At 42.1% G+C, this 15,263-nt stretch overlaps 1 protein-coding gene across 1 annotated transcript; it reads left to right on the top strand.

Annotated features, from left to right (window-relative positions):
* The first annotated feature begins 5,200 nt into the window (after positions 1-5,200).
* On the top strand, positions 5,201-14,821 carry LOC117479771. Its single transcript, XM_034126855.1, has 4 exons — positions 5,201-6,292; positions 6,947-7,027; positions 11,254-11,435; positions 12,391-14,821. The coding sequence occupies exons 1-4, from the start codon at positions 6,196-6,198 to the stop codon at positions 13,255-13,257; spliced, it is 1,227 nt and encodes a 408-aa protein (XP_033982746.1). The 5' UTR covers positions 5,201-6,195; the 3' UTR covers positions 13,258-14,821.
* The last annotated feature ends 442 nt before the right edge of the window (positions 14,822-15,263 follow it).

Raw genomic sequence — 15,263 nt, 5'->3', positions numbered from 1 at the left:
TGTCAGCCTTCCATCTGTGCACAAACTTATCTCGTGCCCTCATTGGTCATGTGCGCGTTCGTGTGTGTTGGAGGAGGGGCTCGGTAAGGAAGTCTGAAGGAAGGGGCAGATTTTTTCCGGTTGTGTATTTTCAAATTCTAGCGCACTCGATCGAGCTGGTTTCTCCAAAATTACCTACCCCACCTTTAATATATCAGATGAATGACAGAACAACAGTACATGACAAAATAAGGACTTCATAAGTGTAAAAATACTACGTTTGTCAAAATAAATGATGCACTTTGAAATATTTGCAAAATAATCATTTTTATTTTGAGATACTAAGATATTTTTTGTCATATTAAAATAATGACTTAATATGACAAATAATATCCTGTAAGCCTTTATGATAACTTATAAGTTATCATAAAGGCTTACAGGATTTTTTTCTTCTAATTTGTCATTTTATTTAGTTCTTACTCTCTTATTCCTCAACTGCTCTTTCTAAAAACTTCTATATGATTACTCTGTATTTTATATTTTATATTAACACTTATATTTAAGTTCTAGATTGCATTTCAATCATCCTGAGCACTTTCTGTATGTTAATTAAACAATAGAGACTTTGCAAAATGTGCTGTAATTTGTATTAAATATATTTCATGAAATCACAATTATCGAGGATCTCATTATTAGACCTTGAGGGCTATACTGTATATGAGGCCCTAAAGGAACTGCTCCATTATGCACACGTTGATGCCACCAAATGACACAATACAAATAGAAAGTACTACAAATAAATTGGAATTAATTTATATCTTAAATTATTAATGTACACACAAAAATGTATACACATATCCAACCTTCAAATTGCTATTTTAAATCAAAATGTCTCTGCACACTTGCTAAAGAATATTTGTGTGGAAATCTCAGTTCATTTGTAGGGCTGCGAGATTATGGCCAAAAGTATGCTGTACATTTCACTGTAAACGATTGAATCATCACCAAATGTTATTATGACCGATCATAACTCAGCTTTATGCACACACACACATACATTTAGAATGGTTTAGGAAACGGGCTCCGTGTTACAGGACGGGTCGGGGGTTTCGCGGCACCGCTGCAGACTCTCTGCACCGAGGAGCAGCGGAGTCCGGGCGGGGGGGACTTTAAAGTAAAGTCAACACATATCGACCCTAAATATAGTCTATATTAAGAACGAGAAAAGTTTTAACATATAGTTTTTTTAATACAAATGTGCGAGGGTGATGACGTCAGAGCATCGTCCTATGTGCCGGGGCCCAATTTAACCCCTACTCTTAACACATTTGTAAAAAGGTTCCCATATTTCCCCAAATGTATTTGAGGAGCCACTCAGAGAAAACCTAATCCTTTCCATCTTCAGGAAAAAAAGGATGTCTCTTATCCAGTGAGTGTGAGTTCAGATGTAATTTAATTATGTTACGAGACGTATTGTGCCTCCACAGACGAGGGATTTAAATTAAGACTGGAGACCAATCAAGCTGAGTCGGCAGGATGTCTCCCTGCTGCTTCAGGCCTCCAGAGGAGGTGCGACTCATTAAATCTTCCCCGACCTCAGGAGGAAACTGAGAGCTTTGATTTTTACCGTCTGCACCTGATGCTGAAATACGATCGCATTTGACCTGCAATAAGATAAGATAAGACTTTATTTATCCCGAAGGAAAATGTTGTGCCAGAGTTACAAAAATACAATAAACACAGCAGCACAAGAATAAAACTGTACACTAACAGTGCAGTAAAAAGAGCAATTAAATAACTACAGGAAACATAGACGGTCACATAATTAATGTAAATATGAACAGTATTTAGTAGTGCAACAAACGTTGATTGAACATTATTAATAATGAATAATAATGATATTGTATGTATATGTTATATAGCAGAGAGTGTTATTTAAATAACCGAGGCAACAGGAGAAACCCAGAAAACCAAAAACATGTTGGTGTATTATTACAGGTCAAACAATGTTAAAGTGGATGCTACTTTTAACTCTCTGAAATTAGAATGTTTGACAGAATAGACCAAAAGATATAAAATTAGGTAAGAGAAACTTCCCTACACTTTTATGTAGATGTTTCAACATAAAAGTGTATACAATAGGCTTTGCACCCTCATCATCCAAATGAGTCTTGCAGGAATTACTCATCATCATTACTTCATCACTTCCTGTCCCCTGGTCTCGAAATCAATGGTTTTCTGAATGTATTTTTGGTTGTTAGCCTTTTAGTTGTTAGAGATTTTTATTCCAAGACATAAAATACGTCAGTAAATACCCCACTGGTGAATTTAAAAACAGAGGTTGCTAACAAGTGTCTAAATGAGACGACTAAACGTCATCACGCCCAACATTAGCCACCTTTAGCTTAGCGGTGGTGACGTGAAGTCATGTGACCGTGCTGTAGTTCCTTTATAGCCCAACATTAGCCTCCTTTAGCTTAGCGGTGGTGACGTGAAGTCATGTGACCGTGCTGTAGTTCCTTTATAGCCAAACATTAGCCACCTTTAGCTTAGCGGTGGTGACGTGAAGTCATGTGACCGTGCTGTAGTTCCTTTATAGCCCAACATTAGCCTCCTTTAGCTTAGCGGTGGTGACGTGAAGTCATGTGACTGTGCTGTAGTTCCTTTATAGCCCAACATTAGCCACCTTTAGCTTAGCGGTGGTGACGTGAAGTCATGTGACCGTGCTGTAGTTCCTTTATAGCCCAACATTAGCCTCCTTTAGCTTAGCGGTGGTGACGTGCTGTAGTTCCTTTATAGCCCAACGTTAGCCACCTTTAGCTTAGCGGTGGTGACGTGAAGTCATGTGACCGTGCTGTAGTTCCTTTATAGCCCAACGTTAGCCACCTTTAGCTTAGCGGTGGTGACGTGAAGTCATGTGACCGTGCTGTAGTTCCTTTATAGCCCAACGTTAGCCACCTTTAGCTTAGCGGTGGTGACGTGAAGTCATGTGACCGTGCTGTAGTTCCTTTATAGCCCAACATTAGCCGCCTTTAGCTTAGCGGTGGTGACGTGAAGTCATGTGACCGTGCTGTAGTTCCTTTATAGCCCAACGTTAGCCGCCTTTAGCTTAGCGGTGGTGACGTGAAGTCATGTGACCGTGCTGTAGTTCCTTTTTAGCCCAACATTAGCCTCCTTTAGCTTAGCGGTGGTGACGTGAAGTCATGTGACCGTGCTGTAGTTCCTTTACAGCCCAACATTAGCCTCCTTTAGCTTAGCGGTGTTGATGTGAAGTCATGTGACCGTACTGTAGTTCCTTTATAGCCCAACAACAGGGAGATGCTGCCTTCAGGGTCTGCTTATACACATACATCATCACTGCACCACTGTATGCAGTATTATCTGAACAAAAAAAACACCAGCATGATATCCTTTTTTTCAAAGGAATCTGAATAAATGAGACTTAATCTAAATACATAGACATAAACTCTAGTAAATTAAAGATAGTTTGAGGTGATGATGTGTGATATTAAGTGTGTGAGAGGAGCCAGAGGAGTGTGTAGACAGACGTGGCCTTCATTGTCGGGCCTTATCTCCTGTGAATTTCCCCGCCTGCCTACAGGTTATTGACAAAGGCAGCTAGATACACTCACACTTCATTATGGAGAGCTGTGACATCAGCAGGACGGCGGGTTACCAGGATACCTGAAGAGAGGCCGCGGCCATCCAATTAAACACAAGAAGAAGAAGAAGAGAAAAGAGCCAGCCTCCAGATCTGCTCTCAGAGCTGCAGCTGACACACCGAGAAACAGCCGGACAACACAAACACACACACACGGTGAGTTACACACACTGACGATCATCATCATTAATGTGGGTCTCTTTATGAGAAGTCGTGTTTCTTTAAACCATGTCTTTATTTAACCATTAAATGTGTAATGGTGGAAAACAGCAGGCAGAAATAGAGAATATACACAGAGCATATAATAGTTTGGACTGTCTCTTTGTGTGTGTAGATTCTTCCTAAATTCTCAGAAAGTTAGCATTACATAAAGCTACATTAGCATATTGAAACATAACACTTCAGAAAACTTGTAATATAAAAAATACTTGTGTTAAAGTCAGTAATGAAGTGGGGATGTTTCACGGTGATAACTGTTAGGTATATGTTTTACCCCATTCACCTGCAGTGTGTACAACGTTTTGCAAAACACATATTTTTAACATTAAAAAAAGGTTGTTATATAAGAAAATATATTTTAATTATACACGCAGGGAAGTAGGATTTATACAACGATATCCAACTACTGGGGTTTGTTAATTTAGCTTTTTGACAATAAGATAAAAGATCAAATCAACTGAAATATAAAGTCAATGAAAAATAATCATAGAAATAGAAGGTTAAAAAAAGGTGCACAGGATACAAATGTACAAACATGCATATTGCAATAGCTTCAGTAGTGAATTCATATTTAATATGTAAATAAATATTGTACCTTTTCTCCACTACATTTATTTAATACCTTTAGTTACGTAGCAAATATAGCAATTTGGGACATTTTTCGACAAACAATAAAGATATGTATATCAGCAGAAGATAAACAAAATACGCAAAACAGTGAATATATCAATAATGAAGGACTGAACATATATATTGAATACACACAATACATTTACAAATATACAGAATAGAAGCAGTGTACATTACGTCACACTCATTAAATAAACCTGGATTTCATTCACAAATAGTTTAAACTAGCTGCACTTTTACCAGCTTTGAGAACACTTTCATGATCAATCATTATAAAACATATCATATATATTATTCTGAAATGGACCAATCTGCACAATCACTACTTTTACTGTCGCTACTTTAACTAGATTTTGATGATAATACTTTTATACTTTGACTTGAGGAACATTTTGAATGCAGGACTTTTACTGTAACAGAGTATTCCTACACTCTGGTACTTCTACTTTTACTCAAGTATAAGATCTGAGTAGGCTACTTCTACTTTTACTCAACTACAATATCTGAGTACTTCTACTTTGACTCAAGTACAATATCTGAGTACTTCTACTTTTACTCAAGTACAATATCTGAATACTTATACTTTTACTTAAGTACAAGACCTGCGTACTCTATTTTTACTACAAGATCTGAGTATTTCTCCCCACCTCTCCCTGAACACTACCTGTCAGGCTGCGTTCAGGGAAACAAACACCCTCCATCCTCTCGCAGCTGGAGATGCTGCATGCTCGGCTCATGCAGCTACCTGTTAGCCGGTCAACTAGTCTTCTAGCCCCGCATTAAATGGATCAAATGTGTGGGTGTTTATCACCGACGTCAGCCGGTGGTGTGTAGCGGCTCGATGGGACTCAATATGCGGTGGTAGCTGCGCAACAAGCCGCAAGGGAGCAGCGGTTAGTGGGTAGCTATAGTAACCAACGGCGGTTAGTAATGCTAACCAACGGCTCTTCGTTATGCTAACCAACGGCTACTCGTTATGTTAACAAGCGGCGGTTAGTTTGCGACTTTTACCGAGTCGTCATGTTAGCCCTGTTCCCCGGCTTAGATGCTTTATTTCTCTTCGATCCTACTCCCCCTCTCGGTGCAGAAATAACCGCTAGTTAGCGCCTCCATCAGCTCAACAACATGACTCACACTCTGGGCTAAGTTAGCTCGCCCGTTAGCGGATAGCTTATGCTAACAGTCAGGCAAAGCTAATTCTCGTAGTGGCCAACCGGCGGTACTACAACGTCCGTGACGCCATTGGGCCCAAAAAATACTTTTCCTCATTGACTTCCATTGGGGAAAGAGACGTCTGTAAATCAGCGGATAATTTTTCTTGAGCTAAACAAACTACCCACCAGGAACTATTTTATAGCCCGTGTTTAAATCATGATGGTCTACAAGTTGTAGAATACGCTGAAAGCTGAATCCAGAGTTATTTTCGCTCTCCATTCATTTGACTGACAGAGAGCAAGGGAAATAGGAGGCTGGGCTTAAGGGGAAACTCAACTGCGCATGCTCCATGGGCCCACACACGGGTCCTTCTGCTCAGGCCTTTTTGAGCTTCATGCGCCACTGAGCAGCTCTCATAGGAATGAATGGAGCTCCAGATCTCTTTATAACATCCATGGTGTCGGGGAAGCGATGTCCGTCCGATGGAGCTGAAGTGTTTCTCGGCTTGCTGAAGATGACGGGCCGGGTGTTTGTGGCTCTGTGTCAGCAGGATGATGGAAGCCGAGGAGGAGTGGAGGAACAAAGACCCGAGTGCACACCAACTACTGCTGGATAAAAAGGTGCTCTGCAAGCAGAATGGAAGGATCGGTGAGATGCTCTTATAATCAGTATGTCTTCATCAAACTGTACATGGTGAATAATGATTTCAGGCTTTATTCTGCTACAAGGTGACCTACAGTGGTGTAAAGTAACTAAGTACATTTACTCAAGTACTTTACCTAAATAAAATGTTGATTTACTTTACTTGAGTATTTCCATTTTATGCTACTTCTACTCCACTACATGTATGTAATACCTTTAGTTACTTTACAGATGTGGATGAATGATGTGAAATATAACCAAGTGTTAAATCAGACTTTAGTTCCACCTGGAGTAAATCCACAAGCTACCCTGCAGTATACAAAGTCATTCAAACTAGCTGCACCTTTACCAGCTTTGAGAACACTTTCATGATCAATCATTATAAAACATATCATATATATTATTCTGAAATGGACCAATCTGCACAACGACTACTTTTACTGTCGCTACTTTCACTATATTTTGATGATAATACTTTTCTACTTTTACTTGAGGAACATTTTGAATGCAGGACTTTTACTGTACCAGAGTATTCCTACACTCTGGTACTTTTACTTTTAGTACAAGATCGGCGTACTTCTACATGATCGGAGTACTTCTACATGATCGGAGTACTTCTTCCTCCTCTGTTTACTAAAAGGCTTCCGTCTCTTTCTGCAGGTATAGTGAGAACCCTCCACAGCCTGTTGAAAACTCAGAACACTCTGCAGATTCACTCCATCGCCCGCTCAGAATGTGCTGGTAGGTCCAATCCTCCATGGAGAAATATAAGTAAATATAATGTGTTTTTAATGCAAACTGAGCCTCGTGATGTAAGGACACTACATGTAAGTCATTATAATGAAAACACATCTTTAAATAATGGATTTTGTTTACTCAATTAATGATAATCTGTCTCAAAGGAGGTGTCTTTCAACAAGGAGAAACTTATTTCGTTTTTTTTTTAATGACTTAAAAACAACTTTCTCGTAATGTTAACTCAATAGCTCAAAATCATGAGAAACTTTAACAAAATATCACAAAATAAAGTCTAGATTATGGAATAATGACTTGGTAAACTATACAAGCAGTGTGCAGAAAGGTGGACAAAATACAATTAACATCACACAACAGACAGCTGAGATGTAACATTGTAATTTCCCTGGTTTGTGAAACCACTGCAGCCTAATGTTTTATGATCAGATATTGTTGATACTGTTGTTAAAGGTAGGGTAGGTAAGTTTGAGAAACCAGCTCGAGATTGCTAGAATTTGAAAATACACAACCGGAGAAAATCTGCCACTTCCTTACAGAGCCCCTCCTCCAACACACACGAACGCGCACATGACCAATGAGGGCACGAGATAAGTTTGTGCACAGATGGAAGGCTGACAGGCAGGTAGGCCATCCAGTTATTTTAGCCGGGCCGGCTCAGATGATTGGTCGTGCTTTTTACAGAACTACAGCTTCCACAGATGATATTTATTATGGATTTGTTGTCAAAGCACTTCAGATATTCATTGCTATCGGGATGTTAAGAGCATTCCATGGAATATAACAAAAAGTGTATCTCGAGCCGGTTTCTCAAACTTACCTACCCCACCTTTAACTGTTGATAACTGTCAATACATGTTGTACCAATATACTATAATTCAAGCATTAATCCTTCAGTTACTCCTTTAAAACACACTAGAGACCCATCATTTTTCCCTCAATTGAAAATTATTAAAAAAAATACATGTGTGTGTGTGTATATATATATATATATATATATATATATATATATATATATATATATATACAGTATTTTACTAATGAAAAAGGAGTGCATTCCTTCCACTAGTTATGTGTGCAAGTATGACACACTTTTTGAACACAACATTCTGAGACAATAAATACTTTTCTTGTTCCCCTGACATATAAAGAAGTGGCAAAAGTTTATTTCTGAGTAAATAGTTTTCTGATCACTTCAAGTTATGACGGCAGGTAGTGCAATCTGTATACTCAGTATTTTATGTATTTGTATGCGTCTCAAGGTGAACCATATATGATCAGATTCTGAAAAATGAACAATGTGTACAATGTACACCACCCAGTTAGTGAATATTTCTGTAGAAAATCAAATGGTTGTTCTACTCAGGCTGGAGCCACACGAGGACGATAACGCAAACGGACCGAAATCGATATCAAAAAAGTATTCCGTCCACACGCAATAGGCACCAGAAACGTGTCCGTTCACACAAGCCCGCTCGAAAGCACTGGAGACGCTGTAGTACATATGCCGGGCCTGTAAGTGGCGCTGTACTTCTGCCACAAAAGTAGCGAAGAAGACTTCCCGAGCATGGTTGCCCTTCTGTTTATTCTCCGCTGTGGACGCTCTGGCTCTTTTTCTCCCTCCCCCAGGCAAACGTGTGCTCCTGCTGTAAATGTCTCCGGTAGTCCACTAGCAGATGAAAAACACCCACCTCTCCGCCTCTTCCAAGGGACGAGGGAATCGTGCGGCAGAGTTTCAGTTTTTTTCCGCCGGTCAACATGTCCGTAAAAGTTTAAATCTTCCGGACAAAATTAGAAAAGTGCCAGTCAGAGGTCTTCATGGTTATTTATTGAGCTTTAAAGGTCCCATGACATGGCCATTTCTACTGATCATAATTCCATTGTTGAGGTATACTAGAATAGATTTACATTGTTCAATGTTCCAAACTCACATTGGTTTCTCATACAGCATCTCTGTATAGTATGTGTATTCACTCTCTGTCCTAAACGGCTTGTTGGAGCTCCTGCCCCCCCCCCCCCCTCCTTGTGAGCCCAGTGTGCTCCGATTGGTCAGCTCGGCCACTCTGTTCTGATTAGTCAACCACCAGAGAGGCTCCGCCCATGTCTAACACACATGCTTTTTTCGGCTCTGAGCGGCTTAGACTGTGAGCCGTAGGGTCGTCGGTTCAAGTCCCTGACCAGACCTAAATATGGAGTGTGGACTTCTACTTGGAGAGGTCCCAGTTCACCTCCTGCCCTGCCGTGGTGCCCTTGAGCAAGGCACCGGACCTCCCCCTTCCCCCCTCACTCCCCGGGCGCTGTACAATAGCTGCCCACTGCTCCTAGTACTAGACTCCTGGTACTAGGATGGGTTAAAAGCAGAGAACACATGTCACTGTGTGTGCTCTGCATGTGTGACCATTAAAGAGGGTTTCATCCCTCCATATTCTATTCTATTATTTTTACCTGTAATAATAAACTACTATTGTGTTTGATGAAAAATCAAATCATGGTTTGCTATATATGAATGATATGTTATAGGAGCAAATAATTCAGGGAAGAAAGGCTACTAAGTATTTCCATCAAACTTTATTTTTAGAAATGTACAAAATGAACATATGTAAATATACATATACACTATATATCATCCATTCCTCCCCTTATAAGCGTTTTCGGCATCTTGCCTATCGCAGCTTTGTAAGCTGGTGCTGGGGCTTTTTAGGACGAGGCATCAGAGTGTTCATCCCGTCATGTGTTGTCCGCCGGATACGCCAGGAGTTTCCTGATCTGGCTGGAGGAAATCAAATGCAAATCACAAAATATTAGGTCCCTACTCCTCTACAGTTCAGAGGTACATGGTGTACTTTTCCTCCACTACATGTATTTAATACCTTTAGTTACTTCACAGATGTGGATGAATGATGTGAAATATAACCAAGTGTTAAATCAGGCTTTAGTTCCACCTGGAGTAAACTCACAAGCTACCCTGCAGTATACAAAGTCATTCAAACTAGCTGCACCTTTACCAGCTTTGAGAACACTTTCATGATCAATCATTATAAAACATATCATATATATTATTCTGAAATGGACTGTGAGACTGACCGTTGAGCGGCCCGACCAAGCAAGGAGGCAGAGGCAGAACGTCCACAAATATAACCCGGTATGGGCATTTATTAAATTCGGTCACAGGACACAGCCTCAATCTGCTGTTCCCGTGAGCACAGCCACCAGGATCTCACACCCCATTACAAACAGGAAACACAGAGCCTAAATACACACACTAATTAATCAACAAGACACAGGTGAGGGTGGAGCAATTAGACACAGGTGAGGGGGGAGCAATTAGACACAGGTGAGGGGGGAGGAGACAACACAGGGCACCAGGTGAACATAATCAGGAGCAACAGACAAAACGGGAGGGGGAACACTTTCCTAACACAAACATATAACTGAACAGAATCACACACATACAAACCCAACTTAAACACAGTCAGCACAATTAATGCCACTTAACGCTATGATTTCTACACCCTCACATATTATTTGCACCCTGATTACTCTCAACCGCTGTCATTCTACACCAGCAAACACTTTCTGCGCTCTCGCTCACTCCCCTATCTTTTCAAGGCGGAGCCGAGGACCCGACCAGCACCTGCCAGACGACATTTCAATTAATACGGTTTAATCAGTTAATAAATACTATCTCAATAATTAGTATAAATTATATAAAATGTGCAAATATGCAATGCTGAGTACTTCTACTTTTACTCAAGTACAAGATCTGAGTACTTCTACTTTTACTCAAGTACAAGATCTGAGTACGTCTACTTTTACTCAAGTACAAGATCTGAGTACTTCTACTTTTACTCAAGTACAAGATCTGAGTACTTCTACTTTTACTCAAGTACAAGATCTGAGTACTTCTACTTTTACTAAGTACAAGATCTGAGTACTTCTACTTTTACTCAAGTACAAGATCTGAGTACTTCTACTTTTACTCAAGTACCAGATCTGAGTACTTCTACTTTTACTCAAGTACCAGATCTGGGTACTTCTACATGATCTGTGTACTTCTCCCAGCTCTGTTTACTAAAAGTACTTTAACTATGTCCTATATATATATATACATTGCACTGTTGGAGGAGTGACTTCAGCTGTAGCTAATGTGCTAATGACAATAAAGCCTTGATGTGTGACGCTGACCTCAGACTGTCCTCCATGTTTGACCCCAGGCTCGTGTCCGGACCTCATGATGAGTAGGAGCGATCACTTTGATGTGCGGCCCCCCGCGGCCCTCACCCCCCAGCTGCCCCCCCGAGCCCACCGGCCCCTCTGCATGTCCGTCTCCTCCGACAGCAGCGGGCGCTTCAAAGCTCTGGAGACGCAGGAGTGGAAGAACAACCTCAAAGCACAGGTACCAACACACACACACACACACCTGAGAGTAACCGAGCAAAACGAGGGACTGTTTGAAAACATAAAACAAGAACAAGAACAAGTATCCAAAATTCCCACAAAGGTTTGAAGTCCTCCTACATACAGGGCGATGGTTTATAAAAAGTCTTGAAAGTGTGGAAAATAGTTTAATTTGTTTAGGCTGAGGTAATTAAGTATTCTTACAGACATTTGAAGCCTTATTTAAAAACAACCAGGCTGAGTCGGTCGGGCTGAGTATGCTAAACTAGAGAGAGAATCGCTGGCAAGGGGGCTACAACTACAACAAGATGAACCGTGATTTAATTGTAATACACGTTTCAAAATGATGCCGAAGTAACAACATACTGATACCGGTTAGTAAAAACCATGAATTAATGCTTTGTCAAGTCTGCAGACAGACGGCAGGCGAAAAACCTTTTAAAATGCGTGTTTTCTGAATGGAGATTGGCTAAGCTAACGCAGTATATGCTCCGACCGTCCACACTCACAACAACGGCCTATACAGACATAAATAAAGCAGCGACTGTATTCTCCATGACACAGGCAGTCTGTGGTGTGTACTTGTTTAACTTTTGTCTAGTTTCTGAACAGATATGAGGAGCTCTGAGTGCTAACAGCTAACGGCTGTGTTGTTTTTCTGGGGTTCTCATTGAAGATGACGTCACGGCTCCGCCTACACTGCGTTACTATAGATACTACCCCAGTTCCTAAACTGTAATGGAAGCGCAGCATGAAGTGAGTCGGGCCTAACAAGGCCTAACAAAACCGTACTAAGTCGAGCGAGGCCTGCGGTGGAAATGCGCCATAACTGAGCATTAGTGACACATTGACCAACATACCAGAGGAAACACACTGCAGCGCTCTGCCTCTGTAAATGTAAAGAAATGTACGTCAGTCCTACAGATGTGTGTGTGTGTGTGTGTGTGTTTCAGATGGAGCAGGCCCACAGTGCAGGAGCAGCCAGCAGCACCGGGTCTCTGGAGCGAGCGTCCCTCTTCTGCTCTTCCAGCTCCGGCCTGTCCTCCCCCGTGGAAATCCTCAACAAACACAAATCATCCTCGTCTTCGAGCCGCTTCTCTCTCTTCTCTCCGCCGTGGAACAGCAGCTCCGAGTCCGAATCCAACCCTCCGTCTCGCTCCGGATCCAAAAAAAAGCTTCGTAACTACAGCCGTCGAGCCGCCACTGGACCCGCGGGAGCCCGGGGCCCCGAAACACCCGAAACCAAACCCAAACCAGTGGAACAACAACAACAACAACAACACTTCCAATACTCCGAACCCGTGATCTCCAGAGTGACGGATTTCATCTACGTTGGAAATCTGAACGCGGCGTATAACGGCCGTTCGCTTTGCCGCAATAACATCGACAGCATCATCGATATGAGCAGCGTTTCGGGGGATCCGGGTCCCATTTTGAACGTGATCCCGTGCACCTGTTCTCGTGGTGCCAGACACACGTGGTCTCGACTCAAAGTGGATATCGGAGACGTGCCGGAGCAGCGGTGTTTCGAGGATATAAACGAGTGTATCGGCGCCTCCACGGAGAAGAGGAAGCGCGTCCTGGTGCACTGCAGAGACGGGTTCTCGCTGGCACCCACGTGCATCATCCAGTACCTGATGGTGAAGCAGAACATGAGGCTGATCGCCGCCTACGAGCTGCTGAGGGCCCGGTACCCCGTCAACATCCGGGAGCGCCACCAGAACCTGCTGGTGAGCCTGGAGAGGGCTCTGAGGCCCGGAGGGAACGTGGACCCCGAGTGCTTCAAACAGGCCATTTCCCGCAAAGTGGCGTGGACCTGACGCCCGTTTCCCATCATGCTTTGCCTGCTGCTCCGGACTCTCTTTGATCTTTTTAGCCTCCCAGGGTATAGAGTGGTGCAGGAATGAGTCCTACAAACCCTGCAATGAGTCAGCATTCTAGCAGTTCCCTCGTACCGAAGTCAATATGGGTTTAATATGTGTTGTTTTTTAACGTGGCGTGGACCTGACGCCGTTTCCCATCATGCTTCAGACTCTCTTAATATCCTCACGTGGTGCAGGAATGAGTCCTAAAACCCTGCAATGAGTCCGCATTCTAGCAGTTATCTAGTCCTGAAGTCAATGGGGTTTAATATGTGTTAATAAGGTCTGTGGTTAACACGAGCTGAAGAGATTTTAACGTTTAAATACGCCGGTAAATACCCCACTGGTGAATTTTAAACACTGCTAACAAGTGTCTAAATGAGACGACTAACCTCCCATTGGACCGGGGAGACGTTGCCTTCAGGGTCCAACACAGAAATACGACATCCCTGCACCACTCTATTGGATATATTTCCCTAAAGACACCACAGGAAGCTCTACTCCCCCCCACCCCCCTGTGGATTCTGGATATTCCCGTCCCCACTTGTGGTTCTGATGTGTTTGCTCTTCAAACGTGTAAATGTGACCCGATAGACTTCAGTGTAACATACTTAGCTTCTCGGTATAACGGTGTGATGGTTTTTCGCTGTATAGTTGATATTGTCCTGCTTCAGTTCCGTCGTGGTGTTGTTAAATATCAGGGGAAGATCTCAGGAGATTATTGATGTCAAACCAGTGCAGGGTGGGAATCTCTCATTAGTCAGCGTTTCAGTTCACACCTGGCACTAACATGCATCTTGTTTAGCTGTGTGTGATATCTCCAAAAGGGTTTTCTTAACAGCCGGTTTGTTGCTCAGCTGTGCAAAAGCCACGGTACAAATAATGAGTTATTGCAGGATTCAGGGAAGTTGATAAAACGGCCTGTTGCTAAACCAGAAGAGCTTTGCATTTGTATCGTTAATAAGTAAATGTCCAAACGTACTGACATCAAAATGTACCTAAAACATTACACTATTTGATGCTTTATGCCAGCGGTTCCCAACCTTTTTCAACACTTAAGAATCTAAAACATGTTCGCGGCCCACTTTCAACCAGAAACAACACGGAGGCTAAATAGAGTTCTCAGAGTACTTTTTATTTTAATTTGAAAAAGAGCTGGCTTAACATTAATGTTTTTCTGAGACATTCTGCAACACTAGTTGTGTCACTTACTTGCATTCTCCATGGGAAGTCATCACCACCGTAGTTGTATGTCATTTCCTCTCCTTGTTGTTGTACGTCCTCTAGGGCGAACAAGCATACATGTGGCTTCCCATCCACATCGACTCTTTTCATTTGACAGTTGGGCCCAAGGTGGTCGTCCCGTCCAAATGACCCATCTTCCCTTGAGGCATCAATACTTAAAGGGGACCTATCATGCAAAATGCACTTGTGTACGTCTTTTCTACATGAATATGTGTCCCCGGTGTTCCAGGGAACTCACCAAGTGTCAGAAAACACAACCCTCTCTATTTTCCTCCATACCCAAATCTCTAAAAAAGGGGCTGCAACGGATCTGATAAAAACTGATCCAGATTTGAACACTGTCCTGACGTCAGGACGGTGGCGCTACGGCTATTGGGCCAACTCCACCAATCAGGAGGAGACAGCCACGGCCATTGCCGTTCGAAAGCGCTGGAGACGCTGTAGTACATATGCCAGGCCTGTAGGTGGTGCTGTTCTCACTGAATCTGCCCTTGCTAAAACAGAGCTAACATTTTTCAAATTGAGCGAAATGAGGCATGGCTAAAATGCATGATCTGTTTGGTATTTTGAAAAAAAAAAAGTATAAATATGCCTTATATAGGTATGGTCCTACACTATATTATTCAAATATAACATGATAGGTCCACTTTAAGCATACAAATAAGAGGAAAGGGAACAAAAACGAACAGTCCTTCATTTCACTTCCTTTAAAAATGCTA

This window comes from Trematomus bernacchii, unplaced genomic scaffold (genome assembly GCF_902827165.1).
Source record: "Trematomus bernacchii unplaced genomic scaffold, fTreBer1.1, whole genome shotgun sequence".
Classification (NCBI taxonomy): Eukaryota; Metazoa; Chordata; class Actinopteri; order Perciformes; family Nototheniidae; genus Trematomus; species Trematomus bernacchii.
The sequence above is the reverse complement of the archived record's forward strand: the minus strand, read 5'-3'. Positions and strand labels throughout refer to the sequence as shown.